We start from the raw sequence: 27,950 nt of genomic DNA on the forward strand, positions 1-27,950 counted from the left end.
CATTATCTCTAACCACAGATTCACAGCATAAACGTCAAACGAAAAGGGTTTCAACGGAGTCTAATCTAAATATAAGCCCAAGCCCAGAAACTGATGCATGTCACATTTTCAATTTACATCTACCCCAGATCTTATATCATCGGTGTAGCTGGACTTCAGGTTCGGTCGTGTCTTTTCGCCTATATCCAGAGACGCTTCCAAACGTGCAGAGATATCTTTTGCTCCATATGTCTTTCAAGGGGGGAGTAGTTGGTTGTTGGTTGCTGGTTGCTGGTTGGCGGAGGCATGAGGAGGGGGATAGTGATGAAGGTATAACACCCGCATCCAAATATTGCCTCGAGGACGAGGGCCAAACCAACCATCGAGTCGCTCAACACCCAAGACGATCCGTGCAATGTTTGAAATGGCTTCTTCCATCACATCACATCACATCGCAAGAGGTGGTTTTTCTTCCACACTCAATGAATCTAATTAAATCCAAGATCCTCGAGGGGCCAATCTCGTGTTCAAACTTATTCCTATATCATTGGGTAAGAACGAGTTAACACTTGGAGTTTGGAGCTGGAGGCCCAGATTTGAAGTTCCCAGGACGGATTCGCTCGTCGAAAGTTTCAATTCGCTCTCGGGGAAAGTTTCCGATATATAATGTTCCAGTGCTCCAAGAAAGAAGCAGCCAGAATAGGGAGGAAGCTGCAAGGAGGAGGAACATGGAAAGCAAGGAGGGCGAGGGTGGCTTGCCACCATTTGGTCGTTAACTTGATTGAAACCAGAAACCCCAGGAAATTTCGAGGTCCTAACTCTCTGTCTCGAAGTCCGACCAACTGGTCCGGGATTCACTCTCAAAACGCCCACGAACGTTATTCATAGAAATGCCCCCAGAGTCCAGAACCAAAAAAAGAGAGGCATTTCTCTTGTGAAACATAGTTCGACAAGCAAGATCAAAATCTACTGTAAACGAAAGGAGTTTTTACCGATATTAAGGCATGAAAAAAATCAATCCCTGTGGCATATTCATAATTCTGTTGTAAAAATGAAATCAGCAATTCAAGAAAGCAGACTCTTAAAATGCATAGTTTTCAAGAAGTAGGAAATGAAAAGAAGTGATGCGTGAAAATCCGGAAATTGTCCCAGAAACTAGTGCTGCAATCCAAATATTTACATAGCCAATTGACCTTTTAGTTTCACATGCCCACCTATGAGAGTTAAACGCATCCACATATGGCGGTAGAGTAAATTCTCCGTGTTCGTTTCCCGGGTGATCCATGGCTCTCCTTATTCCATAACTTTGAAAGTTGGAACTGCAGATTCAGCTTTGCTATTTCTTCTCCTTTGTTTAAAGGGGGATCGGGAACGGACGACGAGAGGGGGAATCATGAAGTTTTTTTCCCTTATCCAACCACCCTTGTAATGGTTCGATGGTCGTCGAAGTTCGACCCTGAAGGAACTACCCCACTTCTCTAGATAAATCCCCAAAATGGTCTCACTTCCTACATCCCCGAGTATTAGGCCAAGGGAAAAGTGGCCAATCTGGACTCCCTAATTTAATTTAGGCGCTATGGTGCATTACCTTGGTTGGAAGCATTTTGAGGCTATTTTCAATGTTTATTTACCTGGCGAATAGATTGTTAATAAAACGTAAAATTATAAGATATTTCCATGGCCACTGTGATTGATATTCTAATGTTAGATGTGGGCTGACTGTGGAATACTTTTCCATGTTGGTACAAGTAATCTTTGGCACTGCTGCTGAATCCGGGGACGAGCAAGTTTTCTCATTTTCCTAAAATTTGGATGCCTTTATTGTGGCGGATGATGCATTTGCAACCACCACCAACGAAAAGCTGGAGACAAAAGAAGACGACGAAGACGAAGGGGTTGCATGTGAGGTTTATGAGAGTTTTTATTGGGACTCCACCCCAAATGAGCGAACTAGTGAACGAACCTACCAACGAACGAACGAACGTTGAGCTTGCTTGTCAAGTTGTGCACAAATTTTGAGACTTTACGGGCTCTATGATGATAAATGCTCTGGTGGAAGGTGTCAGTGCAGATTTCAAGACATGCACAAGACTGCTGGAATTGGTCCTCAAGCGCAGAATAACTTGCTCTAAGGAGTGGAAAATTTCTCTCATCTCTTGGATGTACGCGTACATCCATGGAATTCGATTAGATCCCACTCTTGTCCACGTGTGTCTTGAATACTGCTTTTTTTAGGTAGCTCAAAATGCATTCATAGGGCTTTTCAGCGGGTAACAGGGAGGGACCTCCCGACTAGAATGGTGTATCGATTTGGTGGGAAAAACGGATGAAAAATGCATTCCTTTTTTATCCGCTTGCGTTTGTGATGCACCTTGAGTTGAGACGGAACGCTTCGCATTTTGTGGGTTCACATCAAATTAAGAAAAGCTCAAAAGTTGGGTAATGACATGTCTGGCCCAATTTTGTATTAGCCATAATTTGGCACATAAAAAGGTGCAGCGTTGCTAGCAACGTTGACGATGATTGAGAGTTTGCCACCTTCCATGGAAAAGTTTCCAGGACTTCCTGCTCTCTGGACCGGAATGCCGATTCCCTAGCCACATACAAAGCATCAAAATATTGCTAAACGAACATGGAGTATTTATTCCATGGCCAAAAATATGAAGATAACATGAGTTCAGGAAGTAGGAGTCATTAACCATCCCCTTTGGAGTGATACGAATCTTGAACAACCAGAAAGGAGACCACCTCCCTTTGGAACGTTTTCCCTTTGCCACGAGAGATGGGTACAAGTTCATCAAGCATAACAGGGTCGCGGGTGTTCCACGTTCCACGTTACTTCCTTCTTCCTTTTGACTGGATGTATCAAACTGGAAGCGCATCTAAAGGCTAAATAGGACCCATGAGCCATGGAACGAAAATGCAGAGACGTAGGGAGGACGAAGACGAAGACTACATACACACTGTGCGTACGTCTACTACTCGTTTTGGTTCGCTGATAACGACCCAGATTTTGCACATCTTCTCACTCTACTGCAATACGTACGCTGGGCTCTTTCTTTTGATCATGATCCCCCACCAACATGGACTGCTTAGAACAAGGGGTTGCTTCTGAACAGCCAAGCCAGTACTTAGGGGATGAAACAAACTAGACAATTTGCTTTAAAAGCCATCCTATGGTAGACTCGTTGTAGTACACATGGCATACGTTTGTTGTCTTTCTCATTGTTTCGAGTTGGAAAGACAAGTAGCAAATTAAAACGGGATCCCATGATAATGCTATGGCAAACATAGCGCATGAGAAAAGTCAGCACGCTCGTGCAGAATAGGTCATATATGCTTGTGTTGGTACAAGACAGACGCTAATTTTGGGGCTGTATTCAGTTTCAAGGAGTCCATACCCGCATTTTATGTCTAGATCTGAGTTTGCAAGCTCGATATTGTCCCAAGCTTTGTTTATGGGGGGGAAAACCCATCGAGATAGCCCCATCGAGCTCTCGTAAGTCGTATGGTGTTCTTAGAGAGACCCATCTTAATATTGAAGCGGGAACTCACAAAATATCGACTTCTTTATCTTCATCTTGGACGCAATCAAGTTTGGCAAGCTATTTACGTGAGAGACCCCTGAAAGTGTGTCGATGTCAGCCCAAGAGGAAATATGTCCCTGCTCAGGCAAAAATTGTCCATTTTCCCTCTCTTCAGGAAACGCGTTTTTCCCCTTGCCCTCGATCGATCACGTGGAGATCTACTCTTTCAGAGGTTGCCAAAAAATATGATTACCTTGCATAGTCATTGAATGGTCATTTAATCATTCGACAAGATTAACATCTTGCACATGAATGCGAACCTCCGGCTGGCTTTTTGGCGATAAAGTGCTTCTTGGCATCGCTGCTCGGCATGAAAACACTTTCGAGTATTCTGATTCACGAACCTGATTAAATGGCTATGAGTTTGCAATGCTTACTCGTAGCCTACTTTTTTTTATTTTAAACCAGACTGTCTCCCATGTGGTGGATGATTTTCTTGAAATCACCTTTAACCCTTCATTTCACACCATTCCTTGGGGTTGTCTACCCCAGATTCAAATCCAGGTTAGACATTCCGATCAGTAAATCGCTTCTCTTAAGCGGACCCGACGGATCAACGTGGCGAGAATACCATTCACTGCGAGAGTCGAACCATTCCATGAGAGATAATCCTCGACTAATGCAGGAAGTTCGGTTGTCTTGAAGCAAAATGCATGATTCCGACGACTACGTTTCGGGAGTGCTTGTATGAGCTCTGAAGTGCCATTTTTATTTCTTCATGAAATTCTTATTGCTCTTCAAACTTGGGAAGGATTTGATTGACTTTTTGTGCTCACGCCATGGTGACGAACGACACTCAAAAAAAGGTGTCGTGGGTGTCTTTTAAGAAAGGAATTTTTCAATCATCTTCTGACTCGTTTTTATGCTACCTGATTGATTCGAGATTCTTTAAAGAAAATGTGCCAACTCTTGAGGAAGCTCCCAATCATAAAGTGGTTGGTGATTATGATGACAAAAGCAAAAGAGGGGAGCGAGAAACTTGGCACTTACGATAGGCGCCCATAAAAATGGATGAGCTTGATCGTTTGTGAAGCATTGTCTGGGAATCACTTGACATACTTCGTCATCTTATAGACACACTCACTTCTGATTGCAGGTCAACCTGAAATCCCAACGGTACATCATGCCTCTGTCCGTGACTCCAATGCTACATTCAAGGACCACGAGAAGTGACAAGCGGCACAAAATCTACCAAAGGAACGCCAGGGATGCCAGGAGTTGCGACAATATCGACGAACTTGATCATGGCCAATCCCCTTATCGATACGGTAACAACGGAGTCCAGGCCTATGCCAAAGTATCCTTGGACAAGATCAAGACCAACGACCGCTTTATGCCCAACTACCAAGGCTCTCATATTTACGGCAAAGGCCAATTCGTCCCCTCACCCCAATACCTATTCCAACCCAAGGCGAGTAACACGGTTTACTCCAACCTCTCCCGTCAAGTTCAAACCGGTCAGATGAGTCCGGGCAAATGCCACCGCGTTCAGCCCAAGGAATACAGCTTCCCGTCAGCAGGGTCAGCTTTTCAACAACAGCTGACGCATCAGCTGCCTCCGCCCCTGCGCCTAACTGACGCCTATCCGGCCCTCCCTGGGCAGGCTGTCACCGCCCAGGTTCACCCAAGGAAGAACCGCAATAGCCGATCGTCATGTTCAACTTTTTCTAATAGTGAGAGTACGCCATTCCTGTTGAATGAGTCTACCAATCATGTTGCTAGTCAGCCCTCGGGTATCTATGAGTCCTTGCAGCCCTCCACCAGGGGGAATGAAGGCGTCACAAGCTTTAATCAGGGCCATGAATACTCGGTGGATTCGGACCCTGAATCTTATTTGAGTCATTCCTGTTCGGATGAGGACGAGTCGCCCAAGTCATTGAATCAATTGAAGCCGCTCATTCTTCCCTCACTCCAAAATCACGGAGGAGATGACCCATTGTCGGGTTCGTCGTTATCAGAGAGATAATATCAGTACATGATACATGTGACAACAATAATTATGATAGTGATGGTTGAAAACAAACCTTTTTATGTCTTCACTGAAAAGCAATACTTAATGCATAAATACTAACAACTGTAACCTCCCTCTCCCTGACTCTCTTCCCATGGTTCTTGTGATACTAAACCAAATCATGATGATAATTATTAACAACCCTCGTTTCAATAAGGATCCAATTCGGACGACCCAATGCTCACACGTGTTTCACCAGTATTGATAAATATTACATCCTTAGGGAATTTCCTCGACGAACTATGTTACCTTTGTCAATAATAAATGATTCTCAATTATTAGTGCTGCCATTTATTACGCTTGCAACTGAACGATGATTCATCATGTCAATCTCAACCTCTCATTGCAAGGTTTTTGAAAGAAAGAAATGTTTCTTGGGCAATATCAAAGGTCATAATAGGGGAGAAGGAAGGGGACATGTCATATTATTGATAATTCGCCGTCTGTTTATTCGTATGATATTACGTCACAAATATTTGAGAAAAAGACACTGAAAAATATTCTGGCCACTAAATTAGTTCAGTTGAAACAGGTAGCACAAAACGTGTCAAAATAGATTTGTATTTAATTGTAAATTACATGATATATTTCTTTCCATTGCCTTAAAAATTCAAGACATGAATAATGAAAAACCAATCACTCAAGCTTATTATGTTATGGATTGTCTTCCCTTCATAAAACAAAAATACTTACAAATAATCGAGCTCTGGCCTACAGTATATTGGAGAGCTTCGTGGCAATTCATCTGACTGGATGCCTGGTTAGCAGAAGACGTCCCAGATGTTTGTGATCTTGAGGATTGCCTTCCTCGTTGTCTTGAGAATCATTATCAAAATAGGGCAAGAAGAAGCAATCCTTGGAGATCATGTTAATCCAATCAATTGACATCCATTTCGTTGAGTCTTGGATGTTGCGGCCTCTGTCATTGACAGAGGAGGATAAGGACGAGCAGAATAGGGAAGGAGACTGCTGTTGGCCCAATTTGCCGTAATATTCCAAGTGCCAAGCAATTCCGATTGCTTTTCCACTCTTGAGCTCATCCATATAATCGGTGTGAACGCTTGTATATGCACATCAGGGTGCCTCAAAAAGGAAATGCATGCATTTATTTGTGGTCAGAATAAATGTGTGTCAGATTTGACAGAGAATACGGTCAACCTTTTCATGTCATTTCTGGTCTTATAAATACAACTATCTTCTTGAGGAGTGTGACCCTACACCCTGTACACAGTAGGATAGGATTCGATCGACGATGGATGCATCGTTTACAGAACAATTGAGAGCCCCACTGAAATTTGGACTAATGATCATGGCGTGTCAGAATGGATGAGTTTCGAATATTGACTAATAGCTTTGGAATTTATATTGGGCTGCTATTTCAAACGCCTTCGAATGGATAAAACTTCCGAATTTGCGTGACACAGATTTTTGCAAACCCACTGCGCAATTCTTCCATGAGCCTTCAAAAGAGTTGTTATTATGCCTCGTTTCTATCCCACCTGCCTAACATGAATAGGCAGATTTAAAATGGTTTATCCAGCGTGATCGAACACGAAACGTGGACACGAAGAATTGTTTGATTCGGAAATAATTTGAACGGAAGCGTCCATTTAACAAAGAGGGAAAATCTGGAGAAGCCAATGGTCATATGATTACAAGATGAGACCATTCAACAAAATTTGGGTGACATTATTTCAAGGGACATCTTGGTACTGTGGACATCAATCTTTTGTTTTAAGGTGATACTCGTCATGTTACAAAATAAACAATTTCCGACGGAAGATGAGTATCCTTGCCTTTGGAAGACATGAAGACTTCCCAAAAAACAGTGTTGAATTAGGCATTTTGATTGCAACTCTACTGAGATCCTTTCCCGTTGGGTATTGATATTTGTCTTTAAAAATCTCATCAAAAACCGTCCACATCAATAGAAGTCCTCCAATCATATTATTAGCCAACTGAATTTTGCGATTCTTGGAAATGAATTGGCGTCGGGTGAAACGTTTATGTCAAACATGTCTCTATTTAGGCTGACCCTCTGACCACTCTCTCTAGGGACCTTTAACCAACAAACGACTAGAACCAGCTGAGCCGAATAAGGGGAGGGAAGGGGGAGGGATAAGAAGGGATTGATCAACATGTATAAATAGCGGTCAGCTTCCGGGTCAGCTTCAGTCACTTCTTGATATTAAGATTGAATTGATCACAAGATAACATTGAGCCATCATAACGCTGTCCAATCTTTATCTTTTGCCCAAATCGACAACCATGCAGGTCCTCATTCCCATCTTGTTGGCTCTTTGTGGCTGCCAAGGCCTTCCTACCACCAGCTTGAAAGATCTTTTGGCCGCTACCCGTATTGAGAGTAATGTCCATGAGGACGAACTCCAGAGTCTCCATTCACCCAACATCCCTTTCGTCAAAACCGACCCCAACCAAGCCTCCACTTTGTGCCCAGTAATCTACAGGTTGCCCAAAGATCAATGTGTTGGGCGAAAGTCAACCTGTTGGTCTCCTGATTCGTATGATGTGGATTGCAAATCCACGGACCCTTGCTGCTTTGATGGTTGCGTCAATGTTTGTGTTCCACCCAAGATCCCAGATGTGCCCGAGGTGCCCGAGCTTCCCGATACCTACGAACCTCCCGCGACTTACGAGGTTCCCATCTGCGAAACTGTCTATGAGAACCGAACTGAAGACAAAGTGGATACCATTTGCGATACCATTTACAACGAGCATTGCACCACCACTTATGAGAGTGAGTGCAAGCCCAAATGCACCACCGAGTACGAGACCGTCTCTCATTGGACCACAGAAGAGGAATGCAAGACTGAGTACGTGGAGGAGTGCCACGATGTTCCCACCGAGGAATGCACCACTGATTGGGTCCCCGTCACCACTGTGGTTCATGTTGAAGAGTGCACCCCCTACACCGAGCAAGTGTGTCATAATGAGACGTCGCCTGTCTGCAACTGGTACGATGAGGTCGTGTGCCAAGATGTCCCACATACCGTGAGCAGGCCCGTTTGGAACAATGTCTGCAAAACTGAGTATGAGGAGCAATGCACGGAGACTACGGAAAATGTCTGCAAATTAGTGGACGATTCCAAGGTGGTCCAAGTGCCTACTGAGCAATGCAAGGAGGTCTACAAGATGGAATGTAAGGATGTGGGCAAGCAGGTGTGCCATGATGTTCCCAAAGAGGAGTGCCATACCATTTCCAAGCCCACCACCACCCATGTGACCGAGACGGCTTGCCACACCGTGGAATCGACCATCTGTAAGACTGTGTACGAAGAAGTTTGCACTGGAAGTAAGTTTGACTCTTACACGCCCTATGTCTGCGAAAGCGTTCCCAAAGAAGAGTGCAAACCCGTGTCGACCGAGAAATGCGAGGATTATTCCAAGCCAGTCATCACCTATGTGGATGTCCAGGTCTGCAAAACTGTTTACCACTCTGAATGTACCACCGTGCCCCATGAGGTCTGTCATGATGTTCCTCACAACGAGTGCACCGAGGTCTACGTAGACAAGGTCGAATATTTCCAGACCGAAGTGTGCGAGGAGGTTCCCAAGAAGGTGTGTCACGATGTCCCTGTCGAGAAATGTGAGGATCAAATGAGCTACGTCGAGGAGCAAACTACCAAGGAAGAGTGCGAAACTATCGCCAAGGAGCATTGTGAAGATATCACTGTCCAAAAGTGTCGAGAGGAACACCGGGAGAAATGCGAACAAGTGCCCAAATCGACCACGACTTATGAAGAGGAAAAGAGTTGCAAAACCGTCCAAGTGACCAAATGCGATTGGGTGCCCAAGGAGGTCTGCCAGGATGTCTCTAAGGAAGTCTTCGAGCAAGTGCCCAAGGAGGTCTGTACCGATATTTGTCATGATGTTCCCCAGGAAACCTGCGACATGATGCCGGAAGAGGTCTGCGAGGAGGTGATTACGCCCATGGTTTATCCTGTTCCTGTTGAAATCTGTTACGAGATTTAATTATGAAAATAAAACCAACTTGATCTTCTGTCATATTCCTGTGCTAATTTTATTTTAAGTGCAATAAATCTTTTAGGGACAAGGTAGAGTCCGGATTTCAGTTAGAAATAGAGACACTACCCCGTGCCGTTGGGCGTAACATTAATTTGTACTTATATTTCTTCAAGGGCATTGTCGGCCAAGTATCTCCTCGATCCATTTGATATTATAAGCAATCTTGATGAAGCCCACTGGTTCATTTGGGTCACAACTTGGCGATCCAAAACTAGCGATGCCAACCAAGGAAAGCTTCCCATTGGGACTTCGAGTCATCAACGGCGATCCACTGTTTCCTTGGCAAGAGCCAAATTCATTCATGTCTGCTCGAGACTTGACTTGTCCCAAAACCACATCGGGACCGATGGATCGATTGGGTTTGTGAAGCACCATGGGGACACCTCTGACTTCGTCTGAGTAAATGACTTTGGATGGAGTGTGAAGCCATTCATTGCTTTGCTTATCGAACCAGGCATAGCCACATCCTTGATCGGCGTTTCGGGCACCCCAACCAACCATCATGGTTTGGTTCAGATCCATATGATCATGCTCATCCATTGGCAAGCAGATTGGTTTCGATCGAGTGGCGGATTCTTCTAGGATGGCGATGGCCAAATCGTATTGAGGATGGAAATACCTCTTTCTAGTGGGTTGCAATTGAAATTTGGGATGGATATACAGGCTATTGATATTGGAGATGACTTCATTATCTTTGGGATCGCTCATCCGGGACTTGCCGATGACAACCTTGAACGCATTGGTGCCATTCTTTAGAATACTCTCAGGACAAGAACCGAAGCAGTGAGCTGAGGTGATCACCGAGTTCTTGCTGACAAGAGCCCCGCTACAAACGAATTCAAAACCATCACGTTCTTGTCGAATGATCTGGACTTGCCAAGGATAAGACGAATCCTCCTCGCGTCTTTTTTTGACATTGTTTCTTCCACAATCACATTTATCCGTGGTCCTTCTGTTTTCTTTGCATTGGAAGAAGCACTCCCACTCCTGACTAGACCGAGACGTATACCACAAATTCACATGAGCCCTTTGTCCTGGATCAAGGTAACTGTTTTGTGCCTGATTCACTTCGCAAGCCTGGTATGATGTATTTGATCCATTGGGTCGCCAAGAGATCTGATAGTCCCCGCAAGGATGACCATTCAGTTTGGGACAAATGAAGGTACCATTGCAACCATTCACCGGACCATCCCATCGGAAATTGAGTTGAGACTGGCAGATAGCGCCTTCTTGGCAGGTTTGCAATCCTTGCTTGATATGGTACACCTTGTTAGGATTAATTCTGACGCTGGACTTAGTGGACGGAATTCTGATTTGACTGATGATCTCTTCTCGATCCAACTATCGGAAATATTTTGAATCAAGAAAATTGGAATAACTTGATGATATTTGAAGTAACCTCACCATGGACTCAAATAATCCTTCATCCACAGTTCCAGGAAACGATCTAGTCGGAACTTTTCCATTGGATGTACACCATGCATAACAAGTCACTGAAGCTTTCCACGTCCCCACATACCATTGTTTATAGTTCAATACCTGTCCACTTCTGAGTTGGAAGAAAAACTTCTCGTTCGCATGACACATCTTGGCCTCTTGATCTTCCTCGGATCTTTTGATCGTTAGACCATAGTTGGAACAAGGTTGGCTGGTCATCTCGCCACAAACCATTGTGAAGTTGCAAGTGGTGTCTGGGTTGAGCCACGCGAAATTATGACTAAGTGAACATTTGCTATCGTTTGAACACTTCGGGAAGGTGTTTGGAGATTGCTTGATCTTGTACACCTTGTTGGCAGCCATTGGGACGGTATCATTCATGCCAACCGAGCATTCCAATTTTCTCATATTAGTCGTAGCCTCCATCTGGGGAAAAGCAACTCAATAAGTCGACTGTTACATACATTGGTGCAAGTACATGAGTTAAAGGCACTAGAAAAATAGTCCATAATCAGCTTTTTCAGGACTCTGAAAAAAATTGAGTACATAGATAAAAAAAAAACGATACTCCAATGTTCTTGGAGTGTGAATTACTATAATGAACAACAAGCCCAGTATGCACGACAATAGATATAAGCTTAGTATATCAGTCGGCACATGGAAGTCATCTTTCAATTTGACCTTTGTTGTACAGAATATTGAACCAAGTCAAAAATATTACCAACGCATCCACAGTTTCTTGTTCGATGGTCGAGTTTGGACCAGGCTTGGCTGGAGTCGAGCCTTCATGAGCGCACCAGAAGTGACACTCGACATTGAATTTTGCCTTTTGTAAGTACCAGAAGGACACCTTGAGATTGTAGTAAAAACCGAGCTGGGATTCATAGATCCGTTGCGGGAAGCAGATCTCTCGGTTTTCAGAGGCATCAGCTTGCTCCAGCTCTAGCCCATAGTCACCGCATATATTATCGGTCAGCTGATTACAAACGAACATGACGTGACAGGGTTCCTCCCACAACCATTGGAATTGGTAATGGGCATCACATCTTAATTGATCCTGACATTGGGGCAAATCTGACTCATTGAGCTTAAAGTGGTAGATGGCAGTGGGTGACAACGGGGTGGAGTCTCCGTTCTCCATGGGCGGATCCAGAGTTTCCGAAGTCTCATTCCCATTGATCTGGAAAAAGATCGCAACAAATCCCGATTGACAAGGATTAATTCCTGTTATGGCTTCGTTACTCTCACCAAATCCGTAATTAAAGAGCTCGTTGAATCACTTTGATCGGATGCCTGGGAAGAGGTTGTGGTTGGGATTTGACCGTTGATTGAACACCACATGTAACAGGACAAGTCGAATTGAGCGGATTCCGTGTACCAAAGTGACAGCTCCAAATCAGTGTTGAATTCCAGGACCCCGTCATAAATGGTGGACTCGTGGCAAACTGATTGCGAGTGGTTGGGGAATTGAAGAGTCAATTGGTAATCTCCACAAGGACTTCCCGACAACAATGGACACACGAATTGGGTCTGACACGGTTCGTCTCCAAAGTACTCAATCCTTTGGCTTAGCCAACACTTGATGGTGTCACAAGTCTCCAGGGATTTCGAGTTCAAACCCACGGCGTAGATTTTAGAGGTCGACACAATTACTGGTTTACTTTGAGTGATATCCAGAACTTCCGTATTTGAAGAGCCATTTACCTGAAAGACATGAATCCAGTCAAGGTCGTCTGAATACCAAAAAAAGGTGCACATGCGTACCAAGGTGGATATTTGGACCGAAGAGTCTTGACTGTCATGATGAGGTTGGGGAACCACGCCATTCTCGGTGCACCATAAATAGCATTCGTAGGTGAACAGACTGCTTTGAGAGTACCACAACTCGAGTTCCAGGCCTTGATTGGTGGTCAAGTCTCCTTCGTAGAGATAGCTTTCTTGGCAAACCTTTAGTTGATTGTCGGGGAAAGTCAAGCTCATTCCGTAGTCTCCGCAAGTATTCCCGGTAAGAGTTGGACAAACCAATTTGGCTTGGCAAATGGCATCTCCATACCAAGTGAATTTGAAAGTCTTGGAACATGTTGTCTCCTGACAAACCTGCAACTGGGACGAATTTCCAATTGCTTTGTAGATGGTGCTGGGTGCTACTGGCGTGTCTTCATCAGTCACTTGTTTGGTGATCTCAGAACCATTCATCTACGATTGGGATTTAAAAAGATGTTAGTGTGGTTGGTGCCCAAGATATGTATTTTTTCTTACAATTTTCACAATCAGCTCTTTCTTGACCGTGGCCGAGGGTTTATCTTCGGGCAGTTGTCCATTCTCAGTGCACCAAAGGAAGCACTTGAAATCGAATTGGGCCTCACTCATGTACCATAACCTCAGCTGAAGGATCTCATTAAAGTCTAGTTGGTCTTTGAACTTGTCACCAGCTTGACAAACGCTATGGTTTTGATTCGAAGTGAATATCTTCAGGCCGTAATCGCCACAAGGATTCCCGTTCAAGGTTTGACAGGCGAAACGAGCTTGACATGTTTTGGGCCAAAGCCAACCAAACGAGAGACTCGTGATATTTTTTTGGGTGTCGTTGGAGTTATGGTTGATTTCGAGGCTGTTGGCATTGACTTGATAGATGTAATTGGGGGCCAGTGGAATGATCACATTGGAGACATTGCCGGAACCACTTTGTCCGAAAGAGACTTTCCGCTCATTTTTAGCTCCACTGATCTAAAACATGGTTAAATTATCGGGTTTAGGATAGGTTATGGTTTGTTTAGTGTCCTGGAGCGTAGGATTTTTATTCTATATTTAAGGTACTAGGGTCGAAGGGTTAAACCTCACCCGGCCAGCGAATCTAGCCATCACATCGTCCAATTTAGTTTCGATAGGCAGTGTCATGTACGGTGTCAGAATGGTTTTCCATCTGTGAGTGTGCAAAGCGTCTGAAAAGTTTCTTTGGAGAAAGGTCGGGGAGGAGGCCCGAACCGGGACCTCTGTCATGCTTGGAATCTGTGCAAACCGCTACGCCGCGTCTCCTCCCTATTTTCACATGAAAGTTTTTAAAGCTAAATCCACACCCACAGGCCAACAACCACTATGATATTGAACTTTGGCATTGTCTGTCGGAAAAATTTACAAATTCAAAAATGGTGTGGTAGAATTTCGCTGGCCGAGCGAGGCTCATTTGGATAGCAAAAACAGTCGACCTATTTGGTTTCTATCTTTCTTAAAAGTCTTGCAAATTTAAAAATTTCATGTGTAAATCAACAAAAGTAAGTAAAAAACTATTTAGGAAAGGGATATTCAAATGTTAATATAAAGTGGTGTATCAATGTTGGCGTAAAATTGCAAAACGATTGCTCACCAAAGCCCCAATGAGCTCCTCTTCTGCTTTGTTTCCAGAAATTGTTTGTGGAAGACTCCCATTCATAGTGCACCAAAAGTAACAATTGAATACACCAGGGTTGGCAGAACCGACATACCAGAATTCCAAGTCCAACTTCTCGGGATAAGTCAGACTGGCTTGGTAGATGGTATCATTTTGGCACACTTTAAGTGTTTTTGAATGTCCAAATCTCAGATTGAGTCCAAACTCAGCACACGCGTTTTCATTCAGATTGGAACAAAGCAACTTAGCTTGGCATGTCTGGTCCCCAAACCATTCCAAAGACTCGGAAACGGAACATCTATCCTGCGAGCATTTTGGCACATCAACGTGAACCTGGTAAATGTTACTAGGTGCCAAGGCTTGACTGGATCCATTTCCGTTGATGACCAAGATCTTCGTATTTGATGTTCCACTTGTCTGAGAGTTAAAGGGCACATTGTGAGAAAACATCTAGAAACACTTTTAAAATGAAAAAAACCCTACCAGTTCTGAAAGGATCCCGTCGTCGGGTTTGGACCATGCATCTCTAGCTTGTGGTAAGGAACCATCTTCCGTGCACCAGAAATAACAAGTTGGGTTCTCTTTGATCTCATGGTTGTGCCACAATCTCACTTCGAGCTCCTCTTGAAACCTCAAGGTCCCAAGAGCAACTTGGCCAGCATGGCAAACATTGATTGGTGTCTGGTCCTCGTTCAAGGGCTTCAGCTTGATACCATAAGATCCACAAGGATTTCCCTTCATGCTACTGCAAACAAAACCATAGTCACAAGAACTGCTCGCGAGATATTGGAAGCGGAAAGCCATTCGACATTTGACAGTGGAACAGTCCTGGAACTCTTGCTCTTTTCCGGTTATGTGATAAATCAGTGCTGAGGAAAGCGAGCCTTGTTTCAGATCATTGGTCAAGATGATGTCTTTAACGTTATGGGTGGAGCTGACAAGTTCTTCGATCAGCTCATCTCCCCCCTCACTATCAGACGAGATCATAGGGAGAGTTCCATTTGGATTGCACCAAAAGAAACACGTCATTTCCATGTCTTGAGTATTCGCGATATTCCACGAGCCGATGGTGGCCTTCTGATTGTGTTCTAAGAATCCCGAGACCATTTTGGAAGAAGAGCATATATTGATGTTGTCTTCAGAGTCTCCATATTTGACCGAAAGACCATAAGACCCACACGTGTTCCCATTCATCTTGGAACACACCAAGGAAGCCTGGCATCTTTCCTCTCCAAGCCACAAGAAGTCCCGAGAACGTTCAACAAGGTTACCTTCCTCGTTTACGAGAACACTTCCATCGACTTTGAAATGATAAACCACGCCAAATGAGATCACTTGAGGCTCCAAAGCCGTCTCCAATAAGTTTGTGGATTCTAGTTTCAAGCTGCCAGACATCTATGTGAGATAATAACTGATTTACAGTAGTAAGGTACTATCAAAGCAAAAATTCCATCCGAACTAACCGCCTTCTCCATGATCATGTCGTCTAACTCCGTGTCTTCTCCATTGGTGGCAGGAAGAGATCCTCGATGTGAGCACCACGCATAACAATTGGTCTCAAACTCGGCTTGAGAGATCCACCACATGTTTATGTCCAGAGATTGGCCTGATTTCAACGTGGTTTTGTAGATTGAGTTTGCACTACATATCTGAATCTCATTCAACGAATCATCGACTAATTCCAATCCGAAGTCTCCACAAGGATTCCCGGAGAGAAGAGTGCAAACGAGCTTGAAGTGACAATCCTTGGGATAGGCATACTTCCATTGATATGATGCTCGACATTTATCCTCTTCGCATTTTGGAAGGTTATCAGAGGTCAGTTGTCCTTGGTAGATATTAACGGGGGAGAGATAATGGTCTTGCAACGAAGAAGATTCCAAATCAATCTTGACCATCAGAGCGGAGTTAATCTAAAAAAAAACAATGTCCAAAATACATTCATGGTTCCAACTCAAGGTCAAAGTACTTACCATTTCATCGATAAATTGTGGGTTCACCGACTCATTATTCTGATCCAAAGTGGGTGGTGTTCCCTTACCAGTGCACCAAAAGAAACATTTGAGTCCAAATTCGGCCTCGGGCATCCTCCACAAAGTGATCCGTGCTCGTTCTCTATAACTTAGATGGGCTCGACGCCTATCTTTGGGATAGCAGTAGTCTGATTCAGTTCCATTGCCAGAGGTCAATTCCAATCCATAATCTCCACATGTGTGCCCCGTAAGCTCGCTGCACATGAACGAAGCGACACAGGTCTCATCTCCGAACCATTGGAACGTGTAATCATAAGATTGTTGACCCTCCAAGGAATTGTCAAACATGTCATTCGTTAGATCTATGTTATAGATCATATTGGGCGAGATGATTTGATCTTGTCCTTCGAAATCTTCAACGTTCCGTTTGACTCTGGTACTTCCATTGATCTAAGAAAGGTCATTTTCATTAGATGTATCCAATGAGAGGACTAATTCAGAATGCTCCTACCACTTGCATTAGAACTGTATCATCCTCTTCGATGTTATCCACTACCAAAAGAGAATCCGGTTCTTGAGCACACCATAGGTAACAACTGGCTTGAAGCTCAATGCCTCGTCTGTACCAAACTTCAATTTCCAGAGAGTCGCTTTGTTCCAAATCCTCGCGATACACTTGACCCTGATAGCAGACGTCTTGGGTTGAGCCTGAATGCTCCAATTCCAATCCGTGATCACCGCAAATTGTTTCTCCCAAGGTGGGACAAATAAAGTGAAGGTGGCACAAATGGTTCCGATGATAGTTGAAGGTGAATGAGTGGGAACATGTGCCATCTTGGTAAGTAGACGGGTCTGCTTTGAAGACAGAGCTATCCACTGATAAGCGATAGACAAAAGCTGTCGAGAGAGAACTCGATGTGGTCTCTTGTGCTCCAATTCTCACTTCTCTCAAGATGTCACTGCCTTGAACCTATAAATGGAAACCCAAAGAGATTAAGCTCGTTCACATGAAACTGTATTTTAGGGAAGCTTACCAGAGCCTGAATAATGTCTTCGTTGTTATTGCCCTTGGATATAGTTTTGGGCAAATGACCATCTTTGGTGGCCCAGAAATAGCATCGAACCTCGTAGAGAGCCTCAGGCGCAAACCAAACGGAAATGTTCAAGGAACTGGGACTCTTCATTCGGCCTTTATGGATTTCGCCCTCATAGCAAATATCTATGGGTGTGCCGTCGTTTTCATTTATTTGGACTCCATAATCGCCGCAGATGTTGCCTTTCAATTTGGTGCAAATGAAGTTCCATTGCTCTGGTTCTTTGGCGAGCCAGTCTAGTTGGATGGTAGCTTTACATCGATCCTCCTCTTTGCATGTTCCAAAACTATTTTGGACCACATTGAGCTCATACACATTCACTTGGGAGATGGTTAGAGTTGTGTCTTCAATAAGAGACAATTCCAGTTTCTTAACCGGATTGGTTTGCTCGATCTGCAAATAATGCACGAACCCTATGTATTAACTCCGACTAATGTTTAGGCAAGATATGATGCAAATTATGAGTTACCAATTGAGCGACAAGCTCGTCGTTCTTGGTCGTATCAGGTTCAGGATTTGGAATGTCACCATCTGTTGTACACCAGAAATAACAGTCTGTCCCGAATTCCGCGTTATTGGCGTGCCACAAGGAGATCTCGGTCGTTTCTTCTTGGTTCATGGTTCCTTCCAAGATCTCTCTTTCATAACAAACTGGTTCATCTTGCCCATTGACACTGAAGCTCAGTCCGTAATTGCCGCAAATGTTTCCATCCAAAACCAAACACAGCAGATGGGCGTAACAGGTTTCTTGACCCAACCATCCAAACTTCAAAGAGCGATTGGAAATTGAGGTATCCTTACTATCTTGTTCATTCAGGACATTTTGTTCTTGAATCTTGTAAGCGATATTTGGGGAGACAAATTTCGTGTCAGGGGCGTCACTTTGAGACATGCTAAGTTGTTCCATGGTCCTTGAGCCGTTCATCTAGAACATTAATCATCATGTGAAGAAGTATTCAAAGTTAGAACAAACAATTAATTGCACTTACAAAGGCCAAGACAAGGTCTTCATAGGCTTCAGAGGTGCTTCTTGGTTGTGGTAGTTTTCCATTGTCGGTGCACCAGAGGTAACAATTGGAATCAAAAATTGAATGGGGAAGATGCCAAAGTGAAATGTCAATAAAATCATTTGTATCCAGCTGTCCCATATGGAGTTGGCCTTCATAGCACACTGGCACCCTGTCCTCTTGGCCATTAAAGCGTAGTTGAAGGCCATAATCGGCACAAGGATTTCCATCGAGTTTGTGACACACAAATGAAGAATTGCAAGGCTCTTCGCCTAACCACGAAAATCGATAGGTTAATTGGCACTTATCTCCTTGGCAAGAAGAGCCAGAGGTATCATTCTGCATTTGGATGGTTTTGTAAATGGTTGTTGGAGACACATAGAGTGGTGATTGGTCTTCAGAGGGCAATATTTTAACCGTTTGAACCGATGTGGAACCATTGGCGATGCTTTCCAAGGTCTCGCTCTGGATTGTATAAGTTTGAGGCTTTCTTGGAATGCTACCATCACCGGTGCACCAAAAATAGCATGAATAAGAAAAAGTCGCATTCTCGACTGACCAAAGAGTCAAATCTAAGTGCTGGAAAGGCTTGAGTTCTTGTCTGTAGGTGTGCCCTCTATGGCAAACAGATGAGCTTTGAAGGTCAGATTCGTCATTGGAGTAACTCAGAACCAATCCGTAGTCTCCACAAGGGTTACCGTTCAATTGGTTGCAGATGAAATTGCTCAGACAAGGTTCGTCGTTGTTCCATTGGAACTTGTAGTATTGGTAACATTTGTCGGTTGAGCACACTGTTTGGTCCGTGGAATCGTGTAGGGTAGAATAAACAAGGACAGGTGATAATGGTTTGGTCGAGACATCCTCTACCAAGTCAAATCGCTTGACATTTGCAGTACCATTCACCTGTGCAACAATTACCCCATCACATCATCAATAACCATAAAAAGCTTCCCATCAACTATCTGAACTCACCAATGATTCAAGGAGCCTACTATCTGGTTGAGGTCGGACACCAGGCAGTTCGCCGTCGCTTGTGCACCAGAAGTAACATTGCATGTTATAGTCAGAATCAGGAACAGACCATAAGATCAGCTCTGCTGATTCACCCTCATTGAGTTGTTGAACGATAAGCTCGTTTTCGTGACACAGATCTTTGACTTGATCGCCTTGGTTGCGGAGAGAGTAGAGCAAGGTCAGGCCGTAATCCCCGCAGATATTTTCGGTCAATTTGGTGCAAATGAACTTGGAGGTGCATGTACTTTCTCCGTGGTAGTCGAATCGGTACCGTTGGAAGCAGTTCCCATTGGCGCAGAAATCAAACTTGTCCGAAGCGGTTTGGTTCGTAAAGTACACGGTTTGTGGTGAGACGGAGTGGGTTTCGTTGGATGATGCCATTTGGATCCTGTTGACATGAAATCGGCCTCTCAACTAAAAAGGATGAGAGCTTGAATATTGAGCAAGACTATTTATCTACACCATGTCATTCAAGTCATCAAACTGACCAATTGAAGAATGAGATTGTCGTTGATGGAGTTGGTGGATTGTCTTTGGGGTAGGGTGCCGTCTGCCGTGCACCAAAAGAAGCAACTAGCCAAAAGATCCGCATCTCCGTCGTACCACAAGTTCAGTTCCACACTTGAGGATTTCGGGAGGGAAGTCCTAAATAGTTGTCCCTTTTGGCAAACCTGAAATTTTGGCCCAGGATCGGGATTGCCATTGGCATCACTGTTCACCACATTGAAGTACATGCCGAAATCTCCACAAACGTTGCCGTTGAGAGAGCTGCAGATCATGGAGGCTTGGCAAGGTTTACGCCCCATGTTGGTAAAGGAATAGGAGACGGAACACCGGTCGTGCAAGCAAGATGGAAGAGTGCTCTTGGCGTTTGATGTGTGATACACATACACCGGGGAAACAACCCGACCATTAGGGATAGTGGTCAAGCTGATAGTCTGAATCAGAGTTGAGCCGTTGATCTGGAGCAAGATCATAAGTGCTTAGCCTACAAGCTCAAGAATGATCGATCGTACTCGCCGGACATATTAACATACCAATGATTGGACGAGAAGGTCGTTCCTGTTGTCTTGCAATTGCTCATCGGGTAAGTATCCATCGTCGCTGCACCAAAGGTAGCATTCGGCCTCGAACTCAGCCCCCTTTGTGTGCCAGAGGGCCACATCAAGTAACTTTGAGCTCTCCATTATGGTTTGATACATGACATCCGGGTAACAAATCTCTCTGATTTGCGATTGCTTCGAGTTCATATTCTTGGCCGTCATCCGGATCCCGAAATCCCCGCAAGCATTGCCGCTTAATTTCGAGCAAAGAATGTTGGCCAAACAGATCTCATCCGAGTACAACCAATCAAAATTATGATGCATCAAACACTTCGTCTCCGTACAATTACTGTCGTCATTGTTGGAAGAAAAGCGGTAGATCTGGACGGGTGAGAATGAGGTAGTGCCGGATTCAACCCCACCGAGTTGAACCATTTGGACTTGATTATCTCGGTTGCCCTATGATTAGATGTCATTGTACCGCATTATCTGAAGCTCTGAATTATTCACTTACGATGGATAGCAAGGTCTGGTCATTCGTTGTGCCGCCAGTTGATGGTAGTTTGCCATCACTTGTGGCCCACAAGTACCCCGAGAAAGCCACCGATGAGTCGCGGTAGAACCACAAGGTAACGGTTATGAAGTCATATTCACCAATCCGTAAAACCTTGATTTGGCCTTGTTGGCACACGTCTCGAGTGCTTTCCAAGATAGCACCATTGCCACGAGAGACTTCAATGCCGAAATCCCCGCAAACATTACCTTCCAACTGGCTGAAAATAATAGAGAGCTTCAAAGGCATGTCGTTGACTGAAGTGAACCTCCTGGAAATCGAGCATCTCTCTTCATTGCCCGCATCTGTTGAACAAGTGACTTCAGACGTTTGGCTTGAGAAGTGATAAATGTTGACAGGCGATAGGGTTGACGACTCTTGATTTGCTTTTAACTCGACTTCAACAACATTTTCGGTGGCGCTCAGCAAATCTTGGAGCAATGCTGACGCTCCTTGTCCATTGGAATCGGGCAGGAACGGGATCTGGCCATCAGGGGTGCACCAGGCAAAACATTGAGCATCCACATTGGCATCCGCCATGTGCCATACGGTGATATTGGCGGTGTCTCCAGATTCCATATTTGATCGGTGGATTGCTCCAGAATGACAGACTTGATCCACTGATGAACCCATGGCCGGATATTGGAGATCGATCCCGAAATTCCCGCAAGGTTGGTCTTCCAGGCGGGAACATACAAAAGCGAATTGACAGCCTTCTTTGGATCGTGATTGGAACATGAAACTTCTGTAGCATTTGTCAGCCTTGCACCCGCTGAAGTCAACTTTGCCAATGGTTGTCTGGTAGACGACCACAGGCGACAGAGCCTTGGCATTTCCTGAATCAGATCCAGGCACGAGAGAGAATTCGTACAATGTTCCACCACCGCCAACCTAAAACACATTGGAACATCGAGTCATCTGAGTGGACATGCTTCACCATTATACCTATATTTACCAAGGAAGATATTTGATTCGCATCCACCCTAGAGTTGATGGAAGTGGGAAGTTTTCCATCAGGTGTGCACCACAAGTAACAATCGACAGCATATCCAGTTCCATCCATGTACCACAAATCCACTCCTAGTTTGTCTTGGTAGTTCAAATGGTCCGAGTAAATATGGTTGTTGTAGCAAACATGTTGATCTACGCTCAATGCCTTGAATTGGCTCTCAAATTTGAGATTAATGCCGTAACTTCCACAAACGTTCCCTTAAAAGTGACAGCCTCACTTTGAACTTAACGCCCATAATATTAATTTCTTCCTCAATACCTTCAAGTTTGGTGCAGAGGAAATTCGAGTAGCATTTCTGGCTGACAAACCAAGTGAATTCGTAATCCATGTGACAACGATCTCCATGGCAATGGGTCTTGTCCTTGATCTGAAGATCCGAGCTAGTAATACTGAAATGGTAGACCTTGGAAAATGCTACTGCGTTCAGAATGTCTTCGCCGTGAGGTTTGTCCAAGGTAGTGGATTCAATATGAAGCGACCCATTGATCTATCCAAGAAATATTCATAAAAGCACTTAATTTTCGAGTCACATTGGTTGTTCATGAAGCAAAACCTTACGAGATTCATGAGCAACTGGTTTTCGAGCTTCTTCTCGGGGACTCTTTGGAAGTTGCCGTTGGCATGGGCCCACGTATAGAGCTGAAAACTGAAGGAACTACCCTCTGTAAACCACAAAGTGATTGTGAAGGTTTGTCCGGATTCAAGGTTGACTTCGTGAAACCGGTTTACAAAGTAAGCCTCCAAATCTTCATCTGAGTTTCCGTTTCCGATTTGGAGGCCATAGTTGCCACCGATGAACCCTGTGACAGAGCTTATGAAGAAACCCATCGAGATCGAGTGTCCTCCCATCCATTGTAACTTCCAGGTTTTTGTGCAAATGCTCTGATCGCAATTGCTGTTGGTCAAGCCAAAGTTTAAGCTGTAGACCGAGATGAAGGACAAAGACTTTGATTCTGGTCTTGGTATTTCTTTGGTGAAGCCATTAGGCAGTTGAACGATTTTGGTTTCTCCACTGGCCTGCGAAAGCAAATGAAAACACTTTTTGAATATGGTAAAATTTACATCGGCTCAATTACAGCCAAATCCACACCCACAGATGAGGAACCAATCTGATACCGGCTTATGATAAAATTGATTCGGACCATTAGATATTTGGCTTCGTTGGCAGGTCGAGATTCTGTTCTCTGACCCGAGTTTTTATTCGCGGGAAAGCGATAAAGATTAAAAGGTCCGAGTCATAATCGAGAATTTGCCACTGGGATTCAACTTTCCCGAGAATTTCTCGGAACAAAAAAAGAACAAAAAATATTGAGCCCAGGTTGGTCCCATGTTTTTTAAAACTTCCTTTAAATGACTTTTATAAAATTCCAAGACCAATTAGCTATATTTTCGTTACAGTTTCGAACTGATAATTCCAACCTCCTGCACTTATATAGCCCACAATAAGCTTGAGACCTGTTTTTACGATGCTCAAAATATGGTTGACATTTTAAGTTATGTTCCTATTATTCAAGCAAGTACTCGTTTTGACGTCGATAGCTCGCCAAAGTTAATAGGAATAAAATTTGTAATGCTTTCAACATCAAAAAGTTCGTCTTTTAAGTATTTTGAATATTTCTGGATTTCTCGAGATTTCACGTGAACATTTTGGCGAATCTTCCTTTCCCGATGGCAAAACTTTGTCTGGGAAATCCGCAACTCTGCCTCCATTACTCCAATTGAAATAACTTGTTCTGCTCACCAAGCTTTGTAGCAATTCCTTACTGATTGGACCATTTTTGGGAGCCATTGGCGCATTTCCATCTTTGGAACACCACAAATAGCAAGTAGCTTGAAACTCAGTGTCCAGGTACCACCACAAATCCAGGGTCGAATTATGCCCTTGACTCATAGTCCAGGTCTGCATTCGATTTCGATAGCAAATATCGCCTCTTTTGTCCAGCTCAGAATTGGCATCCATGTCAATATTGAGACCATAATCGCCGCACACGTTGTTGTTGAGCAGAGTACAGATGAACCTGGCTTGACATTGGAAGTCTCGTTTCCATGACAAGCCAAGGGATTTCCTGCATGGCTTGTCCCTGCAATCCTCATTTGGACCTTGGCTGTCAATCTTGAACTTGTAGATGAGACTAGGAGAGATCGGGACTATATCTGACTCCACTGGTTTGGATTTCAAGTCTATGGACCGGACTTGATGGGTCGAAGAAAGCTAATGGGAATACGTGACAATTGATACAAATCTCGTTGAATTATTTTGGTACTCACTAGAGTGTCAATGAGACCTTCTTGAACATTTGACTCGGGCAAAGGAACCGGTTCCTCGCCTCCTTCATTGCACCAAAGATGGCAGACTAACTTGTTGGTAGTGGCGCTGTTAGTGTACCAATACTTCAATCTGAAGGTCTCATCCTTGTTCAAGGTAAACGAATGCGTTTGAGCTTCGTAGCAAATATCCTCAGAGGCTTTCAGGCAAGAGGCCTTCAATCCATATTGGCCGCAAATGTTTCCACCCAAAGTTGAGCAGATGAACTTGCCTTGGCATTGCATGGATCCCTTCCATCGGAACACTGTTTCCATTTGGCATTTTTGGCCTTCATCGCATTGGTTGCCAGTAATCGGCTCTGTGATGTTATAATGAGCCACCGGTGAGATCAGGATGGTCTTTGTCGTAACTTGGGGTTGAACGAAGTGCGTTTTCCATTGGCCTTGAACCTAAACCCCAGGGAAGGGCCAATCAATCAATAAGAAGGTCATAGGATTGTATTTATGGATGCAATCCTCTTACGATTCGTCCTTTCAACTCGTGGTCAATGTCGTTGTCATTCTCTGGATTGGGTAGTTGCCCATCTTTAGTGCACCAAAAGAAGCACACGGCTTGATAGTTGGGGTTCTTCTTTTGGTACCAAAGGTCGATGTGAGCTCGCTGGGAAGTGGTCAGAGATCCACGGATCAGCATCTTGGCTTGGCAAACCTGGTCATGTTGAATGACAGACTCATCAGCATTGGCATGGGTCAACTTGACCCCGAACGTGTCGCAAACTCGGCCCTCCATTTTGGTGCAAAGGAACTTGGAATAACATGTGGAGTTCTCAGCCAACCAGAAGAACGAATATCTGATTTGGCATTGCTCATCCTGACAGATCTCGTTGGGTTCGGTCATTCTGTAGATGGCGGCGGGTGAGACCTGGATATCTTCGTTCTTGTGCCCCAAATCCATCGTAATTTCTGCGCTGTTTTCCTGTAAATTAATCCATAATAATTCATTGGATTTGGGATCAAGCTTAGATTCAAAGCTTCCTTGACATTTGGAGATTTTGTTCGTTTTAACTATCTCAATGAAAAGAGAAAAAAAGGTCTGACTCAAATCCTCAACTCGGAAGACATTCTGTCGCCAATCTTGATCTAACCTGTCATAAAAGTCTTGTTAATCTTACAATGTCCTCAATCCAATTGGTAGATGGCGTGGTCGGGGTAGGCGTTGTGGTTCGAACCGGAGCCTTCTTGTCAAAATCCTCATTACACCAAGCAAAACATAGCAAATCGGTAGGCTTTTGTTGGTCTTCCACGTCAGGTCGGTATTGGAGATTCATCTGGATCGATTCCCCACCTAGAAATATGAAATGGCCTGAATTTGTCGACACAGCAGTTATTAAAACAGCCTCGGCCATCCAGATTTATGTCCTTCTCCCAGAGGCCATAACAATCAACCTTAACGGCCCTTGACATTTCTCGCCAACAATATCTTTGCCTCACTCACCCGTGAGACTGTAAAACTTTTGATGGCCATCCTGGGTGATTTGGAAGGTGTCCAAGTGCTCATGGTCCCCGGTCACATCATCCCGAACCACACGGTTAACGGTCACATTCACGTCGAAGACCTCCTTGCCCAGGACTTGGTCGTACATGCCGTCCAGTTCGTGGCATCCCAACATGGCCAAACACTTCATGTCCGGATCAAGTCGAAAACGCCAAGTGAATTGCCGGTCCATCTTGCCCTGGCACTTCTCCAAAATGGGTGCTTTTAACCGATAGACCACGGTGGTCCACAGGTCTTTCTCTATCAAAGGGTTCGGGTTCGAATCCGAGCAATCATGTCTCAGTTCCATGATTGTGTAGGGGCTCCGAGAACCGCGAGTCTGTCGTATTAAGGGCATATTTCGAATATCTAGGTTGATGAAGAGAGATTCCGGGAACACTTACCAAAGCGACAAGGGCTAAGAAAAGAAACAAATATCGTGGATTGATATTGAGTTCCATCTTTGGAAGGAAACTCCTACTTCTCCGGAAGAAGAAGCTGGAATTGGACATTTTCCTGAAGGCCCTGGTCCATTTATAGGGCAACAAAAAACAATCGTAGAGCTGACTGGGATGTTTATGTTTGTCTCGAGGAGGCCATGGATCAAATTTTCGTCTTACGGACCATTAAAGTCATTCATTAATTGCTTTAATCGATAGGTGCGTATGCTGTAGAGGGTAGGGTGTAATCGTAATTATCAAGGGACTTATTGGCAATAACGTTTTGACAAGCAAACTCTTGCCAATGGCATCGTAATTTATGGCTCCCCCTCGTTTCGTGGCAACAGAGAAACAAGGGACTTTGCAATAGGTTGCTTGATTTCAATGGCAAATGTCTTATTTGAAAAATGCCGATCTGCCGTTCAACTGGACGAATTGCCATTGCTCAGCATGAATTTTGATGATGCCAGGTTCGGGTTCATTTTGATATATCAAGACGGGTTTTGGGGGGGGATGTGTCGTTAAAAAGTAGCATAGAAAGACACACAGATTGCCTAAATTAAGCCCTAGCCAAGAGTTCCACTTTTAATCGTTTTACCATCGCATCAAATCTCATGCCTTTTGTTCGTTTCACATTTAGTACTTTCACGTGGAGACTAAGGATGAAAGGTTCACGAGTTGGATTTGTGCATTGAAAATTTTTCCTCTCTTTTTATGCAAATGTCTGCCAAATTGAAATGACATTTTCAACCGAGATTAAACATAATAAAAGCAAGAACTTCCGCCTATGAGCTTATTTCTACGGACTAGAATCTGAAATCGGTGAGCTTTATGACTAGGATTAGGGTTCTGTATAATACATCAGAAGACGGAATTTTTTCCTTTTCCTTGAAATACCATAATGCTGAACGAGTTGGAAACCAGATGTACGTAAATGTATCATTCATGAAATTACTCTCCATTTCCTGAATGCAAGACGAATGTCAGCCCACCATCCCGACTTTGAGGGATGGGATTAGAGTCTCTTTGAAGAAAGGCGCTAACGTTTCACGTCCAATTCATTTCAAACCCCTTTGTACATCGTGTAGGGTTGAAACGAGTCATGAAACTGAGACTCGAGTCTCCCGAGTCTTTTGGCATTTGAAATTTAAATAAAAAGTACATGCATAGTGTCAGTCATTTGAGTCTTTAGGAAACGAAAGATGTTGAAGCATGGCTCATGTCTTTTGCCTTGCCTAAAAAGAAGTACAGCCAAAAAGTTAATTCTTTTATGAGAAGGAAGGTATTTGAAAGTAATTCGAATCTTTGAGAAAAAAACCGAAATGACCCGAGATCTTCCCAAAGCTATCGGTTGAAAACCAATGACTCAAAATGCATTCATATCACTATTCAAGGCTCTGGCCAAACGAGTCTCTCAGAAAGTACGAAAACTAACGGAAAAGCTCGAGTCTATCGAGCCACCCCCATGGCCCTTTGCAACTCTAACATAGTACTATGTACTATTCCCGTCCATTCCGTCTCACTCTCACCACGAGTGAGCAACTTCCACTTTTCCGTCCGTCCGTA

At 44.0% G+C, this 27,950-nt stretch overlaps 3 protein-coding genes across 3 annotated transcripts in view; 2 read left to right on the forward strand and 1 right to left on the reverse strand.

The window, feature by feature from the left end:
- The window catches only part of LOC131889772 (roundabout homolog 1-like), a 38,471-nt gene extending 32,625 nt beyond the window's left edge, over positions 1–5,846 (forward strand). Inside the window, exon 7 of the mRNA XM_059238946.1 lies at positions 4,663–5,846. Within this exon, the coding sequence (XP_059094929.1) occupies positions 4,663–5,532 (870 nt within the window). The 3' untranslated portion in view covers positions 5,533–5,846. The remainder of the gene's footprint in view (positions 1–4,662) is intronic.
- A 1,895-nt stretch (positions 5,847–7,741) lies between these two features.
- Positions 7,742–9,603, forward strand: LOC131889773 (axoneme-associated protein mst101(2)-like). The gene has a single exon (XM_059238947.1). The coding sequence runs from the start codon at positions 7,846–7,848 to the stop codon at positions 9,568–9,570; it is 1,725 nt and encodes a 574-aa protein (XP_059094930.1). The 5' UTR covers positions 7,742–7,845; the 3' UTR covers positions 9,571–9,603.
- Positions 9,594–26,446, reverse strand: LOC131890701 (uncharacterized). Its single transcript, XM_059240108.1, has 27 exons — positions 26,349–26,446; positions 25,906–26,284; positions 25,583–25,755; positions 24,934–25,386; positions 24,414–24,860; positions 23,887–24,357; positions 22,704–23,162; positions 22,404–22,632; positions 22,089–22,342; positions 21,095–22,024; positions 20,575–21,039; positions 20,026–20,499; positions 19,496–19,951; positions 18,506–19,426; positions 17,986–18,441; positions 17,457–17,909; positions 16,934–17,392; positions 16,423–16,872; positions 15,913–16,362; positions 14,933–15,844; positions 14,426–14,866; positions 13,321–13,788; positions 12,826–13,257; positions 12,310–12,765; positions 11,783–12,241; positions 11,029–11,487; positions 9,594–10,965 (listed from the first exon to the last, which is right to left on the reverse strand). The coding sequence occupies exons 1-27, from the start codon at positions 26,403–26,405 to the stop codon at positions 9,733–9,735; spliced, it is 13,296 nt and encodes a 4,431-aa protein (XP_059096091.1). The 5' UTR covers positions 26,406–26,446; the 3' UTR covers positions 9,594–9,732.
- Between the last annotated feature and the right edge of the window lie 1,504 nt (positions 26,447–27,950).

This window comes from Tigriopus californicus, chromosome 11 (assembly GCF_007210705.1).
Source record: "Tigriopus californicus strain San Diego chromosome 11, Tcal_SD_v2.1, whole genome shotgun sequence".
Taxonomy (NCBI): domain Eukaryota; kingdom Metazoa; phylum Arthropoda; class Copepoda; order Harpacticoida; family Harpacticidae; genus Tigriopus; species Tigriopus californicus.

Coding starts and splice junctions, on each gene's coding strand:
- LOC131890701 (XM_059240108.1), bottom strand. CDS start 26,405: ATGGAACTCAATATCAATCCACGATATTTGTTTCTTTTCTTAGCCCTT. Junction 25,756..25,905: donor AAAGTTTTACAGTCTCACGG/GTGAGTGAGGCA, acceptor TCATATTTCTAG/GTGGGGAATCGATCCAGATG. Junction 12,242..12,309: donor GCTCTTTAATTACGGATTTG/GTGAGAGTAACG, acceptor ATCTTTTTCCAG/ATCAATGGGAATGAGACTTC.
- LOC131889773 (XM_059238947.1), top strand. CDS start 7,846: ATGCAGGTCCTCATTCCCATCTTGTTGGCTCTTTGTGGCTGCCAAGGC.